At 43.3% G+C, this 26,814-nt stretch overlaps 1 protein-coding gene across 1 annotated transcript in view; it reads left to right on the top strand.

Annotated features, from left to right (window-relative positions):
* The window catches only part of FBLN1 (fibulin 1), a 138,134-nt gene extending 112,253 nt beyond the window's left edge, over positions 1 to 25,881 (top strand). The window contains exons 16-17 of the mRNA XM_082255076.1: positions 1,949 to 2,083; positions 24,786 to 25,881. Coding sequence (XP_082111202.1) covers positions 1,949 to 2,083; positions 24,786 to 24,925 — 275 coding nt within the window. The 3' untranslated portion in view covers positions 24,926 to 25,881. The remainder of the gene's footprint in view (positions 1 to 1,948; positions 2,084 to 24,785) is intronic.
* Positions 25,882 to 26,814: the final 933 nt, after the last annotated feature.

The following is a 26,814-nucleotide window of genomic DNA, read 5'->3' as shown; positions in this document are numbered from 1 at the left end:
CTCGCCCAGGTCTCCCGTCACAAGGGGAGACCCGAGTGATCAGCTGGCACATCCGCCAGCTGGCCGAAGACCTGAACAAAGCCAAATTCGGCTCTGATCGGGTCTCCGATTTAAAGACCCAGAAGTGATCTCATGACATCACTCCCGGGTACTGGAGCCTTAAAGCCTTGAATTCTTTTAAGTGCAAAGGAGGGATTTGCAATCTTTTAGACCCCAGATCCCTCCATAAAGAGCACCTGTCACTATCTATTACTGTCACAAGGGATGTTTACATTCCTTGTGACAGCAATAAAAGTGATAAAAAAAAAATGTAAATGGATAGTGTAGAAATAAAATAACATTTTTAAGAAAAAAAGAAAATTTAAGAAGCCCCATCCCTCCGTGCTTGCGCGCAGAAGCGAACACATATATAAGTCACGCCCACATATGTACACAGTGTTCAAACCACACATGTGAGGTATCGCCGCGATCGTTAGAGTGAGAGCAATAATTCTAGTATTTAGTAAGAACTCCTCTGTAACTGTAAACAGGTATCTGTTAGAATTTTTTAAAGCGTTGCCTATGGAGATTTTTAAGTACCAAAGTTTGTACATTCCACAAGGGTGTGCAATTTTAAAGCATGACATGTTATGTATCTATTTACTCAGTGTAAGATCATCTTTCCCATTAAAGATGATAAATGGGATAACTTTACAGTTTTTTTTTTTATTTCATGAAAATGTATTTCTTCCAAAAAAATTGCATTTGAAAGACCGATGTTGCACTTACCATGTGACATAAAATATTGCAACAATCGCCATTTTATTCTCTAGGGTCTCTGCTAATATATATATATATATACTGTATATATATATATATATATATATATATATATATATATATATATATATATAATGTTTGGGGGTTCTAAGTCATTTTCTAGCAAAAAATACTGATTTTATCTTGTAAGCAACAAGTGTCAGAAAAAGGCTTTGGCTCCAAGGGGTTGAACAGTGTGTGTTTAGTATCACTTTAACTGTTTGTTTCTGTCTGGGGAACTGGAAAAGCAGTTTTACTTACAGATCTTCCTAGCAGATGGCTCTCCCCTACACTCTGGCAGTGGACTATCGCTTGGTGTCCTCACGTCCCCTAGCAGCAGTAGCTTTTTTGCTCCCAATCTGTGGTCCTACCTTTTGATGTGTTAGAGGGGTGGCATAAAAAAGCACCGGGTTTGTGTGACCAGTTGTGCATACGGGAATAGGCCCATGGGAATTAGGAATAAGGAAAGTGTTTCTACTGATCCCTTATCCCTTAGCCTAAATAAGCATTTACCCTTACTATGCAGGGGAGGGTCACAACATACTGATCCTTTATTCATAACTGGATATCAGTTTTAAAGCAAACCCTATTCTTTTCCCCAGTTTACTGTCAAATGTGTACTGTATACTGTATAAACAACTCAGTGAAGCATGATTAGTGAACAAAACCTCCAGTCTGATCCCTCCCAGGACCAATGGTATTTCTCCAGCGGGACCCCCAATCATCCTGCCTGTTGTGCAACACACTGATGTCAAAATCAACACATTAATCACAACCCTTCCTGTAACAGTAATTTGTCACGGCTCTCAGCAGGGTGGTCAACATATGTCAGCAGGCTGGAGGAGCGATTAGAGATTGAGATGAGGTGTTACCTACTAAATTCTGACAAAAAAGCCAAAATGGGCAAATGAGTAGTAGCACGTTTCTTTCTTCTTGGGCTGTACATTTTGGAGAAAGGAGCCATGAAACATCTGATGGAAAGGATTACAAAAGTACTACTTTGCATGATCAGGGAATGAAAAGGGTCTTTTTGATGACATTTATGACACCTTTTTATCTGGTTGTGATGGCATTGATGCTTTGTATGTCGTGAAAAAAAGGGAGTAAGAAACATATGACATTGCTGATCAATAATCTTATGTTCCTGCAGATATCATCTTCCTTCGAGCTGTAACTCCAGCGTACTCTGTAGGACCTAAGCCAGACATTCAGTTTGCTATAACAGAGGGCAATCTGAGAGATTCCTTTGACATTCAAAAACGCTGGATGGATGGAAAGATTGTTGGTAGGTAACGGTTTATGTACACTTCTGGCATGGGATCACTAAACAGAGGCAGGGGAAGGCATGGTTAATAAAAGAACTCTAAGCAGGGTTTACAAAAGGGCCATAAAAGAAGTTTAAGTTTGTATAATAGGTGTACCTCTGCCTACGGTAGAGAGGCTGAGGGGCACTACAGGGCACTTACCATCCTCTGTAGGCCATTTTTTAGACACCCACTTGAAGGGTTACATACTGTAGCACTGGATGTGAGGGAATCCTCTTTGGAAACCCTTGTCGGTGGGGCGTCCAGCGCACGGGGTACCTTTCTTGTGTACACCCTCACCAATGCCCGGAACCAAGCTGGGCCACATTCTTGTGAACTCAATATAAAGGCAGAACCCCCATTTAGAACTGATCCATACACATTTTGCAGCTGTGTAGCAATGTGAAGATTTCCTCTTTGGAAAAGATCTGTCTCTTGGCGCTGCACACTTTGTCTTCCAGAATGTAGCATTTAGATGAGGACACTGCCGAGCTGAATTCTATCCTGATTGCTTTCAGGGCACCGACTGCTAGGGAGGGAGTCAAAGCCTTGACCCCTTCGCTACTAGAGGACCCATCACCCATGCATTTTATTTTTTGTTTATTTTTATTTTTTTCTCTGTCACACTTGTGTTGATATGTATATAGGTCAATTGTTACCTTGTTTATACTTATATACACTATTTGATATTTTGTATCATATGCAATATTTTAGGATAGCGCACTTTATCACTACCACTAATATTCCTACCAATTCACGGTTACTCATAGCAAACACTCCTCCTTGCCAGCTACTTTGCCCCTTGTGATGGACTTCCATTCCTTAGTCTTCACCCTGTGTGTGCTTACAGGCACTGTTCTTTTAGATACACCATGTACCTTCATGCACCCCTGTAACCGCTTGCCGACCATATACTGTATATATAACCGGCGGCAAGGGTAGCTAGTTCATGATCCTGCACTTCCGGGGCGGGGGGGGGGGGGTGTACATATTTTAGCCGGGCCAGTACATATTTTAGCACTGATCACTGTATTAGGGTCCTCAAAAAATGTCAGTTAGTGTCCACCGTAATATTGCAGTCCCGCTATAAGTCGCTAATTGCCGCCATTACTAGTAAAAAAAAAAAAAAAAATCCCATAGTTTGTTATTTACCAAAAATATGTAGCAGAATACATATTGGCCTAAAATGATGAAGAAATTTGATTTTTAACATTTCTTTATTGAATATGTTTTTTGGCAGAAAGTAAAAAAATATTGGGTTTTTATTTGTCAAAATTATCTGTATTTTTTGTTTAGAGCAGCAAAAAAAAAAAACCGCAGAGGTGATCAAATACCATCAAAAGAAAGCTCTATTTGTGGGAAAAAAGGATATAAATTTTGTTTAGGTACAGCGTCGCATGACCACGCAATTGTCAGTTCTGTATTGCAAAAAAATGGCCTTGTCATGAAGGAGGGTAAACCGTCTGGAGGTCAAGTGGGTAAATAACTTCAGACCAGGCATAAAACAGTTAATAGGATTTTACTGAACATCTTGGCAATACAGTCCACCAACATAATGAACATTCTAAAATGTATCTCCCTAACTTTCTAATGGCAGGCTGCCCAATGCATACCTTTCCAAGGTAGGAGTTCGTGATCCGGCTAAGTCTTGGTTCTATTCTAGGTGTACTCCCCCAAAAGAGTGCTCCACGGGGTGCGGTGTGTTACATTTTGCTCCCGCCCTGGTTTCACTTCCCATCCAGCATGTCAAAAAACGCCTGAGCAAAGCCTTTCCCCTATTTATTGACAACACAGGGTGGAGGGCTGAGCCCAGAAATGCCTGGGAAAATGCTACACCTAGCCTAACCCCTTCCCTTCTAGGCAGCCTGAAGAATCATCTAACTCTCTACAACCAACTTGTAAGCACCTGTTTACACCCTTCCTCATTAGCAATACCTTAGACCAAAGTTTAGGACAGGGAAAACCTTAAAAGGGATGAGTCATTATAGGACAAGATAGATGATTGCAGATTTCCTGTCGCTTTAACCAAAGGATACATATAGGAGCAATATCCAGAGATGTTTACCTCTGTATTTCCACTGAAGAAGTGGATCATTGGTTTGGGAAATGGACCTCTATTCCTTCTCTATCAAACATTTAGATATAAATATGAGTGCTAAAGTAATATGGGGATAACAGTATTTTGATTCTGTTTTGGCATATGCTAAATACATTTGATGGTTGGGAACTTGCATACTAGAGGATCTGTGATGTTAAAGTATATGGAGTATATGTAATCAAATAACAAGAGCAATGCATGTATCTTTTTTTTGCTTTTTAATAAGAAAAAGACTCCATAAAGGCAAATTAATTTTACTAGTTTATTGATTTAAGAAAGTTTAGTACCAAAACTGTCCCAAAGGATTATCAACATTTTTTTAGGTGCTATTTTATTTTTGTTGTTATCTGGATCCCATTGGGTACATTTTTCTTCACTTTATGCTCTCTAGGCACAACAGGAAGTGAGAGGAAATCTTTTCAAAGTGAAAGAAATCCCCTAAATCCCCTTTTATACAGCTCAGAGCTGTCATTTGAACATGTGTCCTCATTGGAAGATTTCCATTTTATTTCTGTTCTGATGACAATAGACACCAGGATAAATAAGGAAAGTGAATCTCCCCAGCTGGGACACAGATGGAAATAAAAACATGTACAATTTCTGAGAGTGCCAGATGAAAGATCTAAAAGTTCAAAATCTTATAATATTTGTGTTTTCTCATAACAAGGAAACATAAAACGGTCTTATGTTAGTAGCAATGGTAAATAGATAGGCAAGTACAGTATATTATATTTACTTGTGTTATCAACAAAATAAAGCATGGTGACATGGATGGATGGGTAAGTATGCTTTTAATATTAAAATAGAGTTAAAGTGGTTCTAAAGGTGGAAAGATATGCATTAAGGTAAAAAAACATTCTATGTGCAGCTTCCCCCCAACCCCCTCTTATACTTACCTGAACCCAATATCGATCTATCACTCTGCACGAGAGCAGGAGGTCTCTCCTCTTTCTCCACACTGGATACGGAGGCAGCATTGGCTCCTGCTGCTGTCAATCACAGCCAGTGAGGAGAAAGAACGGGGGGCAGGGCTGAGCTGCGCTGTGTGTGTCAATGTATCAAGCCTGCATGAGTGCCCCAATAGCGAGCCGCTTGCTATAGGGGCAACACAGCAGCGGGAGGAGCCAGGAGTGCCTGTAGTGAGCCCAAGAAGAGGAGGATCAGGGCTGTTCTGTGTAAAACCACTGCACAGAGCAGGTGGGTACTGTATATCATGTTTCTTTTTTCTAATTCCCTTTACAATCACAGTAAATAGCGTTTTCAGTTTGTGGAGCTCAGATACAGTTAAATTCTGTGTAGAGCCCCCTGACCCCCGGCATTAGGAAAGGGCTGACATTTCGCTTCATACTTGCTTTACTGTGCATATACACTCCTGCAATCATTCAACTCATCCAGTGTGGGGACATTGCCTATGCCAACATGCACAGGCATCTTGGACTATATACAGAATACACACCAAGGGAGGTGATTGTCAGTGCAGAGCCTTGGAAGCTGTTTGTCTATCATTTCCCCTGGATTAGGAGCAGAGGAGCATGTTTTATGGAAGTCTTCTCAGGCTGCCTGTGCATGTCAGTGTGGGGTCAGATCCCAGGAGCATACATTAACCACTTGTCAACCACACTACAGCAAAATGACGAGCATCATATGATGTCCTCCCGCACCTAACAGTGCCCATCAATGCAGCTTATCAGTGTCCATCAGTGCTGCCTATCAGTGCCCTTTAGTGTTGCCTATTAGTGCCTGTCAGTGCCGCTTACCAGTGCCCATCAGTGCAGCATCATCAGTGCTGCATACAGTGGCGGTTCTACATTAAATTGCTCCCCGGGCAAGACTCCCTCCCGGCATCCCCCCCCCCCAAAAAAAAATAACATGACAACATAACAATAAATGCAGAGTGCCACAGCAATGCCCCCAATAAATGCAAAGTGCCACAGCAATGCCCCCAATAAATGCAGAGTGCCACAGCATTGCCCCCAATAAATGCAGAGTGCCACAGCAATGCCCCCAATAAATGCAGAGTGCCACAGCAATACCCCCAATAAATACAGAGTGCCACAGCATTGCCCCCAATAAATGCAGAGTGCCACAGCATTGCCCCCAATAAATGCAGAGTGCCACAGCATTGCCCCCAATAAATGCAGAGTGCCGCAGCAATGCCCCCAATAAATGCAGAGTGCCACAGCAATGCCCCCAATAAATGCAGAGTGCCACAGCATTGCCCCCATTCAATGTAGAGATGCCAGCGTGCCACCCCCCGCGAGACCCGTCCGTGCACTTACCTCACTTCTCTTCAGTTCAGTCCCCGGATTCCCCGCGTCTCCTCAGTCCTCCCGCAGCACCTCCTCCTCGGCCAGTGGCGTGGGGTTTGCCTTTCGTCCAATCAGGAAGCGGGAGGACCCACTCCCTGATTGGCCAGGAGGAGGATCAGTGTGACAATAGCAAATTTTCATTCGCTATTGTCACACAATGGGCGGGCTCAGGGGGGAGCAATGCTCTGTTTTAGGCATGGGCAAACGGGGCTCAGCTGCCACAGTGAAATTATTCAAAGTTCCTCGGGTGGCCCGGTACCATTTGATCCACGGACCGGTACCGGTCCGTGGCCCGGGGGTTGGGGAACACTGTCATGCCGCCCCCCACGTGTCATGAAAAAATGCCGCCCCGGGCGGCTCCCCCTGTTCGCCCATGCCTAAAACCGCCACTGGCTGCATATTAGTGCAGCCTCATCAGTCCCCACAAGTGCCACCTCATCAGTACCCATCAGTACTGCCTATCGGTGCCCATCAGTGCCGCCTCATCAGTGCCCATCAGTGCAGCCTATCAGTGCCCATCAGTGCTGCCTAATATTGCCCATCAGTGCAACCTCATCAGCGCACATTAGTGAAGAAGAAAGATTACCTGTTTGATTGAATTTGATAACAGAAACTAAGAAAAACATTTTGGTTTTTAAAATTTGTGGTATTTTTTTTTGTTTGTTTAGCAAAAAATAAAAAAACTCAGTGGTGATTAAATACCACCAAGTGAAAGCTCTAGTATTTGTATGAAAAAAAAGATAAAAATTCCATATATGGGGGGTACAGTGCTGCATGACCGCACAATTGTCATTCAAAGTGTGACAGCACTAAAAGATGAAAACTGGCCTGGACAGTAAGGGGGTAAAAGTGCCCAGTAGGCAAGTGGTTGCAAGCTGATTGGGGAGGAAATGAGGACTTCAGTTCAACAAGTAGCTGCATCCATAGGCCTCATTCACAATGCCCTCTAAATGCATATAAACACATGTGTGACAGCGCCAATGTCAATGGTGTGTGGTACTTGCATTTAGGGCCCTATGCATTCCAGGATAAATGCCCAGCATCCTGGGCATTCATCCCTGAACGCATAACGTTCTAAATGTGAGTACCACTCAATACTAAGTTCCGCCCTTTCCAGCCGCAGAGTATTTGACCCTGTCATAGACTTTGGTAGTCTGCAGGCAGCAGGGATGGACGTTGTACCTGTGCCTCCTGGGCACACCAAAACATTGGGTTTACAAACACACATGAACAAGTATTTTTAAAACCTGCTAGCAGAGGTGCCAGAAATAGTTTTTTACATTTGTTTCCTTTCACACTAAGATGTAGACTTAGAGTAGGAGGGTTATCAAGGTGATCCACTTAGGATTTTTTAAATTGCATTGATGGGAAAGGGGGAAGGCACAGGGTTGACATCAGTGTTCTGCTGTCCCTTTTCTGGTCAATTTGCAGGCAGGGAGATTTAAAAAAACCTTATTTTGTAAACTAGAATATTGTGGTTTTTTTTTTATATCTTTCTGGGTGCATGCTACAAGAAGTAAAAATGTTTTTCTAAGATCCCTGACCTTTGCTCCCAGCCATTCTTCCATAAAAACTGTCATTATGTCTGACTGGCCCACACAGAGGGGTTGCTGTCTTTAGTACAAACTGCAATTGACCTAATGGGTTCTATCAGATAGAGTTCATGTTTTGGCTACACAGAAGTCTTTCTTCTCAGCAAATACAGAACAGTTCCCTTTTAAGTACAGCCAAGTGTTGACAGCAGCCTATTAAGGAGCAATACAGGTCAGTGTCAATACCATCATTCATGCTGAATAGTGGCATCAAGTCATCCAGTTTTATTTTTTCTATATATCATTACTCAAATGACTTTAGGTCCACCGCTCCCTCTTGATGCTTCTGCCAAAAATGCTTAGTTGTTTCTTGGAATGCCCTTACTATGGACTGAGAGGCATCTGGTTCTCCAATTTTTGTAGTCCTCCACTCCTGCTGTGGGTAGGTTCTTACCATCCAATCAGCTGCTCTGCCACACTCACAATCTGCCCACAACCATGATGGAGATATGGAAGTCTCAGAGGAGCAGCAGGCACCCTACCTAGTGAAGATGTAAATATTTGGGGGTTGTAGCTTTTTGATGGGCGGAGTAGAGAAGAAGCAGTAAAATGTATTTTAGACTATTTTTGGTCCCTTTATTAAACATTAATGACTCTTTTCAACATGTGCTGCTCTTTGCAAGTTGCATATGTCTAGGTATTGATTTTTCTTTTGGTAAAGTGTATGTGATCTGTTATATTCCATTGAAAATGTTTTGTTATACCTGTTCAATAAGTACAGAAAATACCTGTTGATCTTGCTAGAAATTTTATGCGCTGATCATTTCTTGTGCTGCAGACTGTTATCAGTTACTGTGCTTCAAGTCCTCTCTTTGGATTACAGAACACTTCCTATGTTATGGAAAAGAGGAGAGGGAAACGTGTTCTGTAGTACAGTTCTAGGGTGAAAATGCTGCTCCTCCATAAATAATGTACACGTAGTTTTGTTAATGGGTTTAGATACATTTTAACATGTTTTTATTGAAAAAATACGGGCTAACTGTAACTTGTACAGTGGCCTCCAGCTCCTATCTTCAAAGCACCTGAAAACCCGAAAACCCAGGACATTCTGTTTTGAAAATTTCAACCATAGCTTACTAATTTGAAATGTAGCCTAAATCTTTCCACCACCAAATGTTCCTTTTGGCCACTAAATTCTCACAGGAGATTGGGAAGTCGGACAGGGGATTGGCGGTGACAGCCAATCCCCAGGCTCGTGCAATTTCACCAGACGCGAAGGAAGAAGTTGCCCCTTAGTAAGGTATCCAAAATGGAACTTGCAGGATTTTCAAACTTCTGGCTTCAATGAATGAACAAAGCAGTGGGGAGCTAGGAATCACTGGGTGGTGGGTTTTGCCCTTAGTGGGCAAAGTAACCAAATTGTCAGACAAGTTTATGTAGCACTACCCCCCGCAGGGGCCGCTGGAAGTTGCTTGCCCCCAGTGGTTGCCCTGACCTTGCAAGCCCTCCGGCACTTCTGAAACGTTGGGTTTCTACATGCTTCAAGAAGAAGATATAAATGCAAAAGACACCAATATCTAGTAGGGCTTGTAAGTTAACACTTTACTGGAAAAAGTGAGTCAACAAGACCATAAAAACCACGGGTATGACCCAGTTTGAATAATATTGCAGTAAACAAAATCACAAGGATACACAGTGAAAAAACAATAGCAGTAGGTCAAATAGCTATAATAAACATTCTTTAAACAAATTTGTGACCCCAGAAACAAGAGGGGGAAGAGAAGACTTTTTGTCAGTCAGCTTCCTCTAAGCCCCGATGCCATAGGAAATGTGGAGAAACAATCTATGCAATCTATGCAATTTATGTAAGAGTTCCCCTTTAATCAAATGGTTACAACTCTATAAGAGGGTCCTTTGATGAGAAGAGTCCTTGTAGTATGGGTATCTGTAGGCTTCAGCTAGCTGTGGTGGGGCCCAGAGATGTCACTGTGCAATAGCAGGCCAATGAAGCTGAATGGAATAGAAGTTGTATTTCCCACAGCAAAGGTCTTTCAGCTGATCAGTTGTAATGGTGTCTGCATGCAGTGTCTCTAAGTAATGTGTCCTTCCGCCCACTCCCCAATCCTGCAGATGCATGGGCCCTTGGAGACAGGATGTCCCTGCGCAGGGTCTTGAATGTCTGCAACCAGATGTGGGGTGCTTGACTAGCAACCTGAAGGCTCAGGCATTCAACAAAGTCTGCGTGGATGTGAGGTGGGGGGCCCCATGGCAAACCTGCCCCTGGCGATATAGCCTCCCTGGGTGAGAGGACCCCAGCTCTGCCTAGGCTGCGATGTTCACAAAAAAAACACCTGGAGTAACAGCCTCTTGCTCTTGCAGCTCTGAATCCCGTGTCCCAAGAGCGCGAGCCTGCCCAGGCCAGTTCCATTTATCTGCTCACTCAGAATTCCTCTGTTCCTCAGCACACTGGAACTTGTAGTTTTTAACAGTATTAGGTCTATTATAAATCCAGGTAACTGGACTATATATCACCTATTAACATGTGCTGTCAGTAAGTGGCTTCTCCTCGGCAGTCAGGAAGTGATGTGATTATTTTCCATGTTGGGCACTAGGGGGAAGATGCTGCATGCATAACCCACGAAGGAGTGTCCTTCAATGAAGGTAACAATCAGCCAGTACTGGGCTACATGTAAAAAACATCAAGTCATCAAAAATTCTATGAAATACAGTCCCATTCAAAGAAAAAGTCCCATTAAGTAGCACCCGTGTTTCATCCACACTTTAATTAGCCTATATCCAGTGACTTCACTGTTCATCCATCACACCAGTGCAAAATCCCTCAGACCAGGTTCCAATCAATTAGTCTATACCCAGTGACTTCACTCTTCATCCATCATACCAGTGCAAAATCCCTCAGACCAGGTTCCAATCTCACTCACCGACTAATTGTGCTTCTCATAAGTATGATTGGGAAAAAAGCGCTCAGGGTCATAGGCAGAAAGGTTCTTCATAATCTGCTCAAATTAGGAAAGAAATAGACCTCCAATAGTGTAGTACCATCTAGCTAGATCGCCCAGTAACCAGGAAGTAATATTGGACCCACCCCGGAAGTGACATGCCAGAGCTCACGGGCTGGGGGACTGGGTAAGACGCCAAGTGCCTAGCCATGTGGCAGGGATGAGGCAGCTGACTGCACAATGTTATGCTGATGCAGTGCATTTATGATGGGCCATTTTTAACTTGTGTTTGTGAGGTTTTTTTTTTTTTATTCTTTATTTATCAGTTTTTATGTCATATGGGGATTATCGGGGCATACTGGCTCCCACAAACAACAAGCAGCATGGGCAAGGAGCATGGTACACATAGAGAAATAAAATCAACAGCAGAATCACTGCAGATAGACCAGCAGATATAACGTTTATCAAAACAGTAGCTGTGTAGCTTACTTAGCCCAAGGGCCCCTGACAAGCCTATATCCTGTATAACTTTTTCAGTACAAATGGAAAAAAGACAAAAAAAAAGAGAAAGAAAGGAAAAGTAAGGAGGAAGAAAAGAGTCAGAGAAGAGGAAGTGGAAAAAAGGAGGGGGGGGGGTGTGGAGGGGAAGAAGGGGTTTAGCAAAAAGAAAGCGAGTGCGCTGCCTTGGCAGAGTTTTCTCATGGAAGTCCGTTGGGGTCAAAGGCGTCACCTTAAAAGGAATGGGCAAGAGTGACACAGTTGAGTGCCTATAATATCCTGATATTCAGACGTGATAGTAAAATCCGTCCAATAAAATCACATTTTATGAACCATTCCTCTCTATAGTGTGCCGCAGGTATGAGATCTTCCATTAGTTGAACGTCATTGATCTTGGCAAACCAAGTCTTAATGGAAAGGGGGTGTGGTTTGTTTCCAGAATAGTGGGATACATGCCCTTGCAACATTCAGTAAAAGTAAGAGGGAGCGCTTTTAATGTTTTAAGGACATCGGGGTCAAATGCAACAGAAAAGCATTCGCATCATTTGGCATGACCCTCTGCATCATTCGGCATCTGGATATCAGTAAACCTCTGAATCCAGTGTAATGATTTGTGACCAGAAATCTTTACGACCCTCACAGGACCAGAAAACGTGGACCATGGAGCCCACCTCTTTTTGACATCTCCAAAATAACGAGGGGCTCTTGGGGTATAATTGATGTAAGTATAGCACTACCCCTGGTAACTGGCTTCCCTATTCCTGCACAGCCAGGCAACATGCATTTCTAACTTGCAGCACTTGCAAGCATTTGCATGTTTTATTGGGGAAAACAACTTTGATAGGGTATAGGGGTAATGGGAAGCCCAACTTGACCTAAAGAACAACAGATGAGGATAACTTCCTTTCTATGTACAGAGAAAAGACCCTAGACTGCTCTCCTTGCTAAAAACACCCAGTCTCTTAGGTCATTGGTAAAGTCTGTTAGGGACTAGGAGCTCTTAGCCCATTTGGAAAATAGCACAAAATATTGAAAAACTGCATTCAGGAGTATCTCCTCTCCTCTTGTAGAACTGCTTCCAGCTCCACTGCCTGCAGGGACTACCAGCCCCCCTGACTGCATGACTACCAGCCCACTTGGCTGCTCCAAAGATCTACCAGGGCAAGGGATAAAGGGTTAAACACAGTGCTGTCCTTTGAAAGCTTGCTACATTTGTCAGTCTCTCCCCTTGTCAATCCTTGGGTGTTCTGATGTACTTACTCTGTCCTCCTTGCTTGCACTGCTCTCAGGCAAGTATCATGTTCAAACTGTGATTTTGAATGGATCTTCCTAAGCCAGCCCAAGCCTAGCTTGGAGGCAAAGACACCCCCCAAGACCTAGGAGAACCCTCCTTAGCCACCGACAGCCTCCTCAGCACTCCATCACCCATCTCCTGCTCCTACTCTCCTGCTAGCATGGCTCCACCATATTTAATGGCTAACTCAGCCACTCTGCAAGAACATTCTGCCTGGAGATTGGCCAAGTTCCCTCAAGTATGCAGATCAGTCCTCCTGGCCTCCGCCCACTAACTTCTAGAAGTTTCTACAAACTTCCAGACCCAGGGGGAGTTACAGAGACCTGCCTCTGTGAGTCATCCAGCATGATCAGCAGTAAACCCTGACCCAATTTCAAACATACATGCTAACCATGAATGTAACATAAATTTTCCTGCACTAATCTAGTAGCATGCTAGAGGGTGCTACATAAGGTTTTGGGGACTCTATACCATCTAGTTATGATTTTTTATCCAGTTTCTTGGAGATGGAGGCCTTGTAAGTCACCTGTTTAATCCTGTCCCTCTGTTGTTCAGTAAAAGTCATGCCCAAAATACGTTCCCATTTGAGAAGGTACTTTGGAGGTGACAAGCTCTGCCGATGTGATAATTGTGAGTATTTTTAACTGGGTTGAAATAAAAAAATCTATGTGTTTTACCGTACTACACTATTGGAGCGTTTTTTTTTTTTTCCTATTATGAGAGGATTGGAGTTAACTTAAAGGAGGACCATTTCTGATGAACCATTCTGGCTATGACCCTGAGTGCTTTTTGTCAATCATACTTATGAGAGGCAATATTAGTCCGTGAGCGAGACTGGAACCGAATCTGAGGGGTTTTGTACTGTGGTGATAGATGAAGAGTGAAGACACTGGATATAGGCTAATTAAACTGTGCACTAAACATGGGTGCTAATTGGAACTTTTTCTTTGAATAGGACTGTGTTTCATAGAATTTTTAATGACTTGATCCTTTGTACACTTTTCTGATAATGTGGTTACTTTTTTTAATATTTGGACTGATTTTGATAGATCACTGCACAGCCTTACATATTTATGCGATTGTGGTGTAAGGATTTGTACGTTTTAGGAAAGGCAGCACAGTGAGATTTTGTAAAATAATTTTTAAACATGTGTGATTCGTTATATATATTTTTGGATTGTTCACTAGATTTGAGCACCTATTCATGTGGTTACTCTGTGGTGTGGTAAGTGTTGTAAATGTATTTTGCAACACTAGGATAAAGTAACAAAAGTGATATTAAAGGCTAAGGCCCCTTTCACACTGTAGAGTTTGTCTGTGGACTCCGTTTTTCTCAGCGGGGGATCCCCCGCTGAGCAGGCAGATGGCAGCTCTGTCTCCATGCTGTGTGCGGAGACAGAGCTGTCAGGTCCCCGTTGTTCTCTATGGGGGAATCGGATGAGAACGGATGAGAGGAGAGATTGGCGCAAACAGATGGTCAGAACTGCATACAGTATCTATGCATAGAGCAAGGTATGGCAAGGTGGGCTTCGGTACACAAAGTCCGGTGTGGCTTGCTAAACACTTCGATGGCTGCCTCCAGTGAAGGGTGAAGTAACCCTGTATGACCCAAAACAAGAAGAGAGAAGACCGGGCGCCGATCTAAGTGTAGCAATAAAACATTTTATTAGCAATAGCTAATGAAGAAGGAGCGCATGCTCCGCAACGCGTCGCCGTTCAAGCACACAGAGTCGACCAGGAAGTGACACCACGGCCCTCCATCCTACGGACTCACGCTGCCGGATCATCACAGAGCGATCAGCGCGTCCCGCACCAGGAGACCGCAGCTTATCCCTCGCAGCACCAGCTCCAAAAGGACCTTGGGAGGACCCCCTGGATGAACTCTGCATACCCACCATCATTGAGATGCCTGTTTTTACCGTACTCCTGTGAGTAGTACTCTTGCTATTGCTAATAAAATGTTTTATTGCTACACTTAGATCGGCGCCCGGTCTTCTCTCTTCTTGTTTTAGATGAGAACGGATGGCCTGTCCGTTCTCATCCGATCCCATCTGATCTGCTGGACGGATGGAAAATAGGGTTTCCATCTGTCCAGATTTGACGGACTGGATCGGCTGTCAGAGGACATGTCTCCTCTGACATCCGCTGCCTTATAGAGATGCATGGGGCATCCGTTCAAATCCGCCTGAAAAACTGACAGGCGGATCTGAATGGTCCGCTAGTGTGAAAGGGGCCTACGTTTTTTTTTCTCTTTAAATATAAACAACATGTCATACTTACCTGCTTGCACAGAGCAGCCCTCCTCCTCCTCTTCTTGAGTCCCTCAATGGTGCTGCTGTCCCCTCCCCCTCCTGCTGAGTGCCCCCACAGCAAGCAGCTTGCCATGGGGCACTCGAGCCGAGCCACTGCTCTGTCTGTCCATTCAGGCACAGAGTGCAGCCCTGCCCTGCCCCTGCTTTCTCCTTATTGGTTTACTGGTTGTGATTGACAGTAGTGGGAACCAATGGCTCCCATTGCTGACTCAGCTAGTGAGGAGGCAGGTACCCCAGGGAGCTGCTGCTCTTGTGCACATCGCTGGACTGAGATGAGTCTCAGGTGAGTATTGAGGGAGGGGGGATTGGGGGCGCTGCTGCACACTAAAGATTTTTTACCTTACATAGAATGCATGAAGATAAAAACCTTGAGCCTTTACAGCCACTTTAAACCAGTATTCCAACTGGGATCTATAGAGAAAGAGGAGTAAGTACTACTTACCTTAAACTGTAGAGAAACTTATGATGCCTCTATGCAACCTCCCTATTTCCTTCTTTCCCCCTTTCCATTGTGTTGTGAGATTTACCAAAAACTTTATAAAGGTAGCCAAAAAATAAAGAAGCTTGTTGAATAACTAATGACCAAAAAGGTCTTTATGATAAAATACCAAAATATTCCCCAGGAGTGACATCGGGACACAGGAGAGCTTTTCATAATATCATATGCCATCTCCTTCTAAATTCTCATATATTTAATTGCAACCTGCAGACAAAATGGCTGTTTGTACATTTATCATCCCGTGCCTGGAAAGCTACAAAAGAGACAGTGGCCACAGAGCACAGCCAGATGTTTGATTCTGAAAGCATTAATGCCAAATGTTGTTAGGCCTGTTTAAGAATGAGTGATTCCAGAGAGCTGGCTTTTTTGTCAGTTTAAAGAACTTTGGGTTTGCCGAGGGGCCAAAAGCAGGCTCATTTTGAAGCCATTTTGCTCATGCCAAACCCCAAAGATAAGTATACTCCTTCTGAGGTCAGTGCTAGCCCTCATTCTGATCATAATGCTTGTACTGGGCCCAAACCTCACTCGAATTCGAGCTATTTCTTTTTCTTTTCTTGTTTTGTTATTTCAATCGAACTTCTGTATGCGGAATCTGCTGCCTATAAACTCACGACTTATTGCAAACCGAAAATATCATTGAGGTTTTCTTTAAACTGTGTCACATAGACAAGAAAAATACCCAGGAGTTATTAGCAGCGTGTAAATATGGACGGGCGTCTGACACCGTGAATTAGTCAGGCTGGATGCGCCAATGTGATTAAGAAGTCCGTGTTCTGTAAAGCTGTACGGGCTGTTGGCGGGACAGTGTAATTGGGGGGGAAAGGGGTGTGAGGCAAGTTGGAGAAGCACATTTCCTAGAATTTCATGCTTGTATTTGTAACTGCAAGTTCCAGCATGCTCCTTTATGACCAAATGGGTGGACAATGGGGGCTAATTTATTAGCTGCCTTTTTACCTCTTTTGGACTTCAGCAGCTAAGTCTATGCTACACACTTTATAAATCTGCTCACACTTAAACTTGAGCACATTTTTTTTTTGTTTTGGATAGAGTAGGGAATAATTAGACCTCATTTATTACTGTCTGTGTCCTGATTAGAGAAATATAACCTCACAGCCTGTCCTGGTGACAACCTCTCACGCCCTCATACAAAGGATTTCACTGAGACATGAAACATTTACAACGGGGTCATAGATGATCTTTAAAAACTGATTAAAAAAATCGAAACCCTTCCCACTTAATCAAGGGTTTACACTGAATGTAATAGTATCATGATATCAAAACATCAAAAATTGCTGTTTATGTGCACACGGGGGAGATTCACCCTCTCTTTTTGCCCTGCCACTATTGTCACAGTGGAGCAAAATATTTTAAAGTTGTCTCTGGAACAAGATAAGAAGGGAAATCATCAGATGGGAGCACTTGTTTGGGTATTAGCCAACTAGGGGACAGGGGATTCCTCTAAATGGAGAGCTTTTCTTTCATTTCATGTTGTATCTCTGGGATAGGGTGTGAAGGGTAATCTTCTCATCAGGATATGAATGACAGGGAAAAAAAACTGATAACAGTTCTAACCATTCTCTATCCAAAACAACAACCAAAAAAAAAGAAATACAGTTAAAAAAAAAAAAAAATACCTGTAGGCAAAACTTACTTTTTTGAGTGGAGATTTAGCCTCTCTATTTGCTCTGTTTTTATCATTATTACTGAGAGTGAAGGTAGAAGAAAAATGCATATTTTTGGATTTCCCCAGAACAGTAAATCTTCCAATGGGGACACTAATTATTACCACACTTCAAAAGGGATTACCTCTCACCCCCCATTTTGGCTTTTGGGCAGGGCATTCAAGTGACGTGAATTTTCCTAATGGCATGCAGATGGCAAAAAGAAACAACAGGGTTTATAAATCTTCCTTAATCCCGGTAAACACACACACAACAAAATTTGAAGGGCTTCTGACAAACTATCATGCTGGTGTAGCGCTACCCCATAGGGCTATTACTACTGCTGGTAATAGCTTTTTATTCCCTAATAGTACAGGGGCTGTCCATCACCATAAGAACCAGTTCATATACTCTGGCTCCAAAAAATCGGGGATGTATTTTTGAAATGTAATGCTTGCAGAACTTTAAACAGGAGAGGAGTTAGGGCATGGCATACTCAAAAATGCTGCACAGTAACGGGACACTTTTCTCTTGGCTCCCACTCCAGGATTCTGCTGAGGACATGGGAAATGGCCAGCATTGTGAGACCCATGAGAGCTGTCCCAGTCCACAGCTACTTTTGGCACATCCTCTTACATACCAAAAGCACATGGTCACCCAGGGATCACAATTCAGAGTCAATACTTACAAGTACCCAGGACAGCTGCACAGCTAGCTTATTCAGACATGGTGCGGTGAGGGAGGCAATCCTTCTGCAGACCAGATCTTTTATGGTGAAATCCCACAGCCAGCTCCTCAGAAGATTACTCCAGATCTTCAGCCCTGCTACAGCCAATACCTGAAAGAACAGCATCGCAGTCCACAGTCTGCCTCAAGGGGTAGGAGCCATAGAAGCTTTGGAACCCTTTCTGCTGAGGAAAGAACAATCTCTTTAGGGCTCCTGACTATTTATTACCTCCCAGCCACCTTCAGGAAACTTCTATCCAGGAAATGGTTAGGCCATGATAAATATTCAGGTTGGTCATTTGAATCTCCCTACTCTATGCTCTGGGAGATTCTCCCAGGGGCAGGAGGAAGCAATCAAATTCCTAGCCTGCGAATCTCTGAACAGTTCAACAGACCAAAGCAAACAATCACTGCTCCCTTGACTACAGAAAGAGCCAAAAAATAGATTTTTCCTGCAGCTTACCTGTAAACTCTTGTTATTGGAGTACATCACGGGACACAGAGCAGTCATAATAATTACTATCTGGATTATATGCCACCTATAGGTGAATAGACACTGGGAACCAAAAAGGCAGGAAGTCCCCCCTCTATATAACCCCTCCCATACAGGAAGTACCTCAGTTTTGTAGCAAGCAATAAACATCTCAGACAAGAGGGAAGGACCTCCTTGTCCCCTGATGTACTCCAAGAAAAGGATTTTACAGGTAAGCTGTAGGAAAAATCCAATTTTCTTTATCATACATCACAGGACACAGAGCAGCCATAATATTTACTATCTGGGACGTCCAAAAGCAATGAACTTGAGGGGAGGGGGACACCAAATATGAAAAAACTGCCATCAGACCGAAAAGATCTACATAGCTGCCTGCAGCACATTGGGGCCAAATGCAGAATCCTTCCGGGTCCTAACATCTACCTGAATCTAGTGAACGAAGGTACTGAAAACCAAGTAGCGGCCTGCAAATCTGAGCCATATAAGCTTGATGGCGAACTGCCCAAGAAGCACCCACTCTTCTGGTAGAGTGTGCCTATACTGGAAAAGGTGGAACCTTCCCCTTTAAACCATACGCCAGGATAATGACCAGGCGATTCCACTGAGAAATTGTAGACCTAGATGCTGCCTGCCCTTTCCTGGGTCCTTCTGGCAGCACGAACAAAAGGTCAGTCTTCCAAAATCTGAGCTGACATCTTTAAAAAGACCTAAAATGCACGTACTACATGGAGAGAATGTAACAACTTTTCCTCTGCTGTTTGAGGATTTTGAAAGAAGGAAGGCAGTATAATGTCCTGATTTAAATGAAAAGCGGACACCCCCTTGTGCAAAAACCCTGGGTGTGGACGTAGAATCACCCTATCTTGATGTAAGATCAAAAATGGCTACAGGAAACTCTAAAACTCTTCTAGCTGAAGTTACTGCAACCAAAAATACCAACTTTCTGGTCAAAACACCAGAGGAATATGCCAAATGGGCTCAAAAGACTGTTTCTGTAGAACCGCCAGGACCTATTTTAACGGTGGCCTAACGGGCGGAAGCATACGTTGCACCCCTTGTTTAAAGGCTCGGACCAAGGGATGCGAAGCAATCAGTCTTTGAAAAAAGACTGACAAGGCTAAAATTTGACCTTTTAGGCTATCTACCCCTACTTGCATGAAAGCTAGAATTCTCCCGATGATATATTTATGGGGATGCCACTTCCTGGCCTCACATCAAGAAATGTAAGACTTCCAGACTCTGTAATAAATGCCCCTAGAGACTGGTTTCCTAGCATTTATCACTGTAGAGACTGCAGGACCAGATATACCCTGCTCCCTCAAAATCCAGGCTTCAATAGCCAAACCATCAAATGTAGAGATTGTAAAACAGGGTAAAATATAGGACCCTGAGAGAGCAGGTCTGGACGCAGTGGGAGAACCCATGGCCTTCCCATCCCCAACCTTGGAAAAGCATAGATCAGGGAGACCTGTTCCCAGGGAGTCAACAAGGCATCCACTCCGACTGCGAGCAGATCCCTGGTCTTGGACACAAATTTTTCCAACTTATTGTTGAACCTGGATGCCAACAGATCTACGTTTGGGACCCCCCCCCTCCCAGCATTGAAAAATGTATGCAAAGATCTTGGGTTGTAATGACTATTTCCCTAGAAAAATCTGCTGGTGACTCAGAAAGTCCAGGAAGTCTGCCTGCCAGTTCTCTATTCCTGAAATAAAAACCCACTAACAGGAATCAAACAGCTTTCTGTGTCCAGGATAGGATGTGACCCACCTCCTTCTGGGCTGACTGACTCTCGATACCCCCCTGATGGTTGATTTAGGCCACAGCCGTGGCATTGTCGGATTGTGCCCTGATGGGGCAACTCTGAAGTCTGAGAGTCCAGTACCTTAATCCACGACAAACCACTCGGATTTCCAGGATATTGATGGGGAAGCTCCTTTCTAACTAGGACCAATTCGCTTGGACAGTGGCTTCCTCCAGAACTTCTCCCCAGCTGGAGAGACTGGCATCTGTAGTCACCACCCATCAGACTACTGGAAGAACGATTTTCCCGCTCTCCAAATTCCTGGCTACCAACCAGCAACCTAGACTCTGACGTACCCTTAGTACTAGAGACATGCGACAATCTAGGGCCTGGATCTTTTTGCTTCAGGCTGACAGAATGTTGTTCTGTAAAGGTCTGGCATGGCATTGGGCATAAGGAACTGCTACGAATGAGGACACCATATTCCCTAGCAACCTCATACAAAGATGTACAGAAGGATACTTTTTCCCTCTTATGATCCCGAACCAGATCCTTCAGGGCTAGGACCTTTCTTGGCGGCAAAAACACATTTGCCTGTACTGTGTCCACAAGGAAACCCAGATATTCTAGACTCTGACCTGGCTGCCACGCTGAATTTTCCAAATTCAGAATCCAACCCAGATGTTCTAGAACAGAACTGCCCAGAACACATTCTGGCTTAGATTAGAAGCCGACCGGTCTATAAGTGATAGATCGTCCAGGTATCCTACCACTGCTATTCCTTGAGACCTTAGAATAGCCAATACTGGAGCTAGGGTTTGTGTGAACACTCGTGGAGCCATGGCTACCCCGAAGGGCAAGGCCATGAATAGAAAATTACAGTCTTCCACCACAAAGTGCAAAATCCTTTGAAGGGCCTGAATAATTGGCATGTGAAGGTATGCATCCTTGATGTCTATGGATGCTAGAAATTCTCCTCCTTGAAGAGGCCATGACTGAGCGAATTGACTTGATTCAGAATGTGCAAATGTTTAAGAACTGGTTCAGGGCTTCGAGATACAGGTCTCAAATCTCAGTTTGGCTTGGGGACTACGAAAAGGTTTGAGTAAAAACCCCTGAATTTCTCGTCGTCTGGAACTTCTGTAATCTCTGATTAAGACCTTAGGTGGTCCAGAGCCGGAGAAAAGGATCTGGACCTGCAGATATGTTTGACCTTAGAAACCGAGGATGAGAAAACACCAGAAATTCTAGTTTGTACCCCTACAAGACTGTAAAAATGACCCAGTTGTCCTGAATCATTTCCACCCAGGCCTCCGAGAACTGTAGCAGCCTTCCCCCCACCTGACTGAGTGGGGGCATTCCTTCACAAGGTAGATTTGAGCTAGGCTTGGTAGACCTCTGGGCCCAAGGTTTCTTCTGCCCTTGACCTGAAGGCTTGGCTCTAGATCCAGATGGCTGAGGCTGTCAAAAATTGCCTGGGATTAGAAGTACAGAAAATCTGAGTGTTAGACACCTTAAAAGAAGGACGTTTACTTCTCCTCTTAACTGGTAGAAGCGCACTCTTCCCCCCGAAATCTTTCGGATATATTTGTCCAGATCATCACCAAATAGGCGCTCCAGATGAAAAGGAAAGTCAGCTAGCAATTTGTTTCATGGTAATACCGCAGAGCCAACTTTTTAGCCACAGGATTCTGCGCATATGAACTGACAGAAGAGCAAACCGTGACATTTGCTGTATGAAGTCCTTAAGAGCATCCACTGTAAAACACAAAGCCCAAGGTAAATCTGCTAAATCTTCAGCAGACTCTCCCTGAGACGGATTACTCCTGGACAGCTGTTTTATTCAATGTTTCAAAAATCGACAAACTCCTATAGCAGCCACTGCCAGTTATATTGCAGACCCTGCAATAGCAAAGGAAGCTTTCAGGAAAGAATCCAATTTCTTATCAGCTGGATCTTTAAAAACCTGTGCATTATCTATAGGACAGGTTACATTTCTATTTACAGAAGAAATAGCAGGATCCACTGTAGGCATACTCCATTTTCTTGTGAATTTTTCCTCCATAGGATAAAACAAAGAAAACCTTTTGGGAGGAATAAAAATCCTATCAGGGTGATCCCAATCAGCATATACTATCTGCTCTAAAAGCGGATGTAAGGGAAAAGCCTGAGAATTTTGAGGAGGGTGTAACGAGCCTAATGAGGAAAAAGAGACTTCAGAAATCTCTAAGGGAGATAATTTAAATCCAGACCGGACCATTTCAGTGAGAGACTGAATTAACAATCTCTGGGATTGAGAGGCCTAGAAATGGCTGCTCAGACCCTGACTCCCCAGAAGTGGAATCCTCTGCTTGGCCTTCTTCTAAGCTGTTTACAGCTAGTTCTTCCACATCCTCTGCCCAATCCGGGGCTCAGGTGAAGGGGATATATCACCATTCCTCCCTCCTTGTGATGCTGCAATCATGCCAGCAATTTTCCCCTAAAGGCCGGCTAATGCTGATGCCAAGTCGTCCTTAGGGGCATAGGCTGAGACAAAAGCACTAGATGTGGCTACTATCCCTGACAATCTCAGATTGGCCAGTCGCCTCTGGCTTCTCAGGGGAGGTTAACACAGAGGATGCACGGCTAGAATCTTGCAATCCTGAGGACGACACACTTGTGCCCCTTCCTGCTGTGCCCCCCCCCCCACTCCTTTTCAGGGAGGACATTGCTCCAGGCAAGAAAACATGAGGTACTTACTTTAGTGTAATCAAAGCTTGTGCCAAGCTGTAACAGCTTATCACACACAGCACAGTTATCCCAAAGTAACAGAACCTGTCAGTGCCTGTAAACATCCACCCACAGTGAGTCACGCACCCAACTGCAGCTGCTCTGTGTCCCGTCCAGCTTCTGACCGAAGCTCATGCCGCTGGGAATACTCCTCAAATGCCGCACTGTCTCCGCCCCTTACTGCGCATGTGCCACGTGCTACATGCACCCTCCCAGGTCCACGTACACGCTCCTGCATGAAAATAGGCTGAACTTGCACAAACGCACATGATCTTCCGCCGCAGAGATGGCCACTGAAGGTGCTCCCTGATCCTAAAACCACAGAGGGTAAGCAGATGCGTGGGCAGGATGTACAAAGTCCCGCTGCCCGCCAAGCATCAGGGGGGTTGAGAGCAGAAACATTTTAAGGCATCCATGGTATGCATGCCACAGCTGAATACACATACTGAAAAATGAATGGTCTTATGGAAAGGCCAAATACAGCGCTTGCTAATAAATCATTTATGGATAGCAATATCCATGCCAATCTCTGTGATAGGTATATATGATCAATCAAATAAAGGTGTAAAACAAGTCTAGTCTAGTCTTACCAAAAACTAGTCTTACCAATGGTCCGGATCCCAGGGTCCAGCGCCCAAGACGGTCGCATTACAGGCCAAAACTTGTTTCCCTTTACTGAGCTCAGGTACCATCCTTTAACCTTCCACTTTCAGGTGGATCTGATTGCCAATCCCCTTGGATCCAGAGATCTTAACTGGGACTGTAGAATAATCTTTTTTCTTCTTCTTTAAATATATGGAGAGCTTCTCCAAACATTACCATCACCTCTAAGACATTGGCGAAAAAATGGAGGTACTTCCTGTATGGGAGGGGTTATATAGAGGATGACTTCCTGTCTTTTTGTTTGCCCTTGTCCATTCACCTATAGGTGGCGTATAACCCAAATAGTAATTATTATGACTGCCCTGTGTCCCGTGATGTACGATAAAGAAAACAAAATTTGCCTTTCAACCTATGCTAGGTGGGTGCTTCACTAGAAAACCAGCATTCCATCAGTGCTTCCAGCCAATGATCTGTGTATTCTGATGTTGGAGCCCCCATTGTCAGAATATATTAGTGCAACCGAGGAGATCCCTGCATCAACATCGCTTGTGTAAATGCGGGGATCTGTACGTTTTTTTATTGTTCAACCTGTTGGCTAACTGAAAAAAAAAATGTCTGTGTATACTCTGCTTTACTCTATCCAAAATGAAAAAAAAAATGTTTTTCCTTAGTTCTACTTTTAAAAGCCACTCTTCACACAGTAAAAATAATGGTTAATAAAGAAGGAAATTCTGCTTAATTCTATTGCCTGGTTTCAAGGAACTCATCCAGTGATCTCTGTTAGGGGCCTAATATACAGACAGAGCATCTCTAGCTAAATTGTCTCCATTGGCTGAGACTACCTCTCCAGTGCCTTGGCATTGGTCATGTGACCAGGCACTGGAGGAATACAGAGTTTTCCATCTTGCAGGAAAAAAAAGGATTGTTTCAGGTAATTTATTAATGTTTGATAAGGGCATGGAAAGTCATTTACAGCTTTAATATTCTATCCTTGACAAGATAAATCATAGTTTCAACCTAACTGGAAGGATTTGGTTTTTATTTATCAGTATCAAAACTGCTGTTTGGTTCAACTTGGTGGTCTTTCCTTTTAACCTTACTATGTTATTAGTTTTTATAAAAAAAAAAAAAAAATGTGCTATATCTTTTACAGTTTCTTAGTTCTAACCAATGCTTCTTTTTTTCCAGGTGTGGTTCGTCAGATTAAACCCATTGTGGGACCTTTCCATGCTACCCTAAAACTGGAGATGAACTATGTGGTTGGCGGAGTCTTGTCTCATCGTAACATCGTCAATGTCCACATTTTTGTTTCTGAATTTTGGTTCTGAGCGGCTGAACATCAGAATCCATAATTTTACATTAACACTAGTTACCTTACTCTGATTTGTCATAATTAACAAATCATTTTCCAAGTGTTAATAACATTTCATCTTCTTATGAAGATGCTAGTGAGGGATGCTGTAAAATGTCAAAGAGCACCTGTAGTGTTGGAGAAAACAAAGGAGGAGGGTGGGAAGGATAGACATGGGGGTAATTTAGAGGTGTGGTGTTAAGCCCTACCTCCTTTTCATATGAGCCCTGTAGCCTTTGATAGCTAGGCCCCACATTCATTTTGATAAGCTCAATTTATTTGTTATACGGCAGCTGTAAAAGAGTTTGATTGTGGTAGAGGTTGGTGTCACATAAGAATGCTAAATGATGACAACCAAACACAATGGGGTGGATTAACTAAAACTGGAGAGTGAAAATCTAGTGAAGCGCTGCATAGAAACCAGCCAGCTTCCAAGTTGTTTTGTCAAAGCTTAATTGAACAAGTTGAACTTAGAAGCTGATTGGCTACTATACAGAGCTACACCAGATTTTGCACTCTCCAGATTTAGGAAATCAACCCCAAATGCCTCCATAGGGCAAACTGTTAAATCAACCTGTATATTATTTTAAACTTCTAAAAGTGGATGCCACAAGATGCTATTATCTTTGTTAGCCAAAAAAAATTCTGTGCCCCTCTCTGATTTTTTTCACTTTGTTACTGTGGTCTGACTTCGCTAAATTCGTGACTCCATTTAATACCCTTCCATTGTCAATTATCCAGTAAGCGTGTCCTTGCTGACCACTGAGATTTTCAATTTGGACAGGGGAGTAGCAGTTTGTGAAGCATGGTCATAATGTCAAGTTCCAGTTAGGACCTGTGTTAACAGGCTTTTGGATGCTTCAGGTAGATTTTGTCTTCTCATACAAGTCTATGCAGGTCAGAAGGCGGCTTACAAGTGGTCATGTGCACCTATCAATGCAATCAATAGCAACAGAAACAGACAAACAGATGTCAAACGAATGCCATCAACACAAGCCCAAAACCCGTGCACACAGTCCCTAATACTATCACAAGTAACAGTTGCAATGCATTTACTTTTAAAAGTTTAAAATAGACTACAGGTTCATTTTAAGGCTTATAAAATGTAAACAAAATAGAGGCATGAATGTCCAAAGCAGCCCTTAAAGAGCAACAATCACAAATATAATCAATTTTCTGCCTTGCATCAATGGGGTCCTCGGTTTGAAATCCAACTAGGAATCCAATTAGGACACTATCTGCATGGAGTTTGCATGTCCTCCCTGTGCTTGCATGGGTTTCCTCTGAGTACTCTAGTTTCCTCTCGCACTCCAAATAAATGCTTGTAGGTGAAACTGGCCCTAATATGTATATGTTTGTGTGCATGTTAGATAGGTACCCTAGGTTGTAAGCTCCTTGGGGGCAGGGACTGATGTGAATGTACAATATGTAAAGCACCGTGTGTGTTGTTAGCGCTATATAAATGCCTTTAGTAAATAAATAAATACATAAATAAATATTATACCCATTCACCACACAGTACATATCCAAACAGTAGTAAATCAGTATAGTGTTAAATAAAAGAGTACCATCTGACACAGATATCTTTAGATTTAGGTGTGCGTGTACCAGGTTAAAAAAAAGTGATGACAGCCATGGTAAAAACCATTTGTGGGTGATGCAAGCTCAATTTGATAAAACAAAATGGAGGAAGAGCCTGCTTTGATTGCCATTTTAATACTGGATCCTTCCCTGGTTTCCAACCTGAAAGAATTGCCTTTATCTTCTGAACAGTCAAGCTATGCTTACCCAACCCCACCTATCTAGGTGGACAGACATTGATTAGTTCTTCTGTAGAGAGTATAATGACCAGTATGAATCCCAGAG

This window comes from Pelophylax lessonae (genome assembly GCF_965119305.1).
Source record: "Pelophylax lessonae genome assembly, chromosome: 4".
Taxonomy (NCBI): domain Eukaryota; kingdom Metazoa; phylum Chordata; class Amphibia; order Anura; family Ranidae; genus Pelophylax; species Pelophylax lessonae.
The sequence above is the reverse complement of the archived record's forward strand: the minus strand, read 5'-3'. Positions and strand labels throughout refer to the sequence as shown.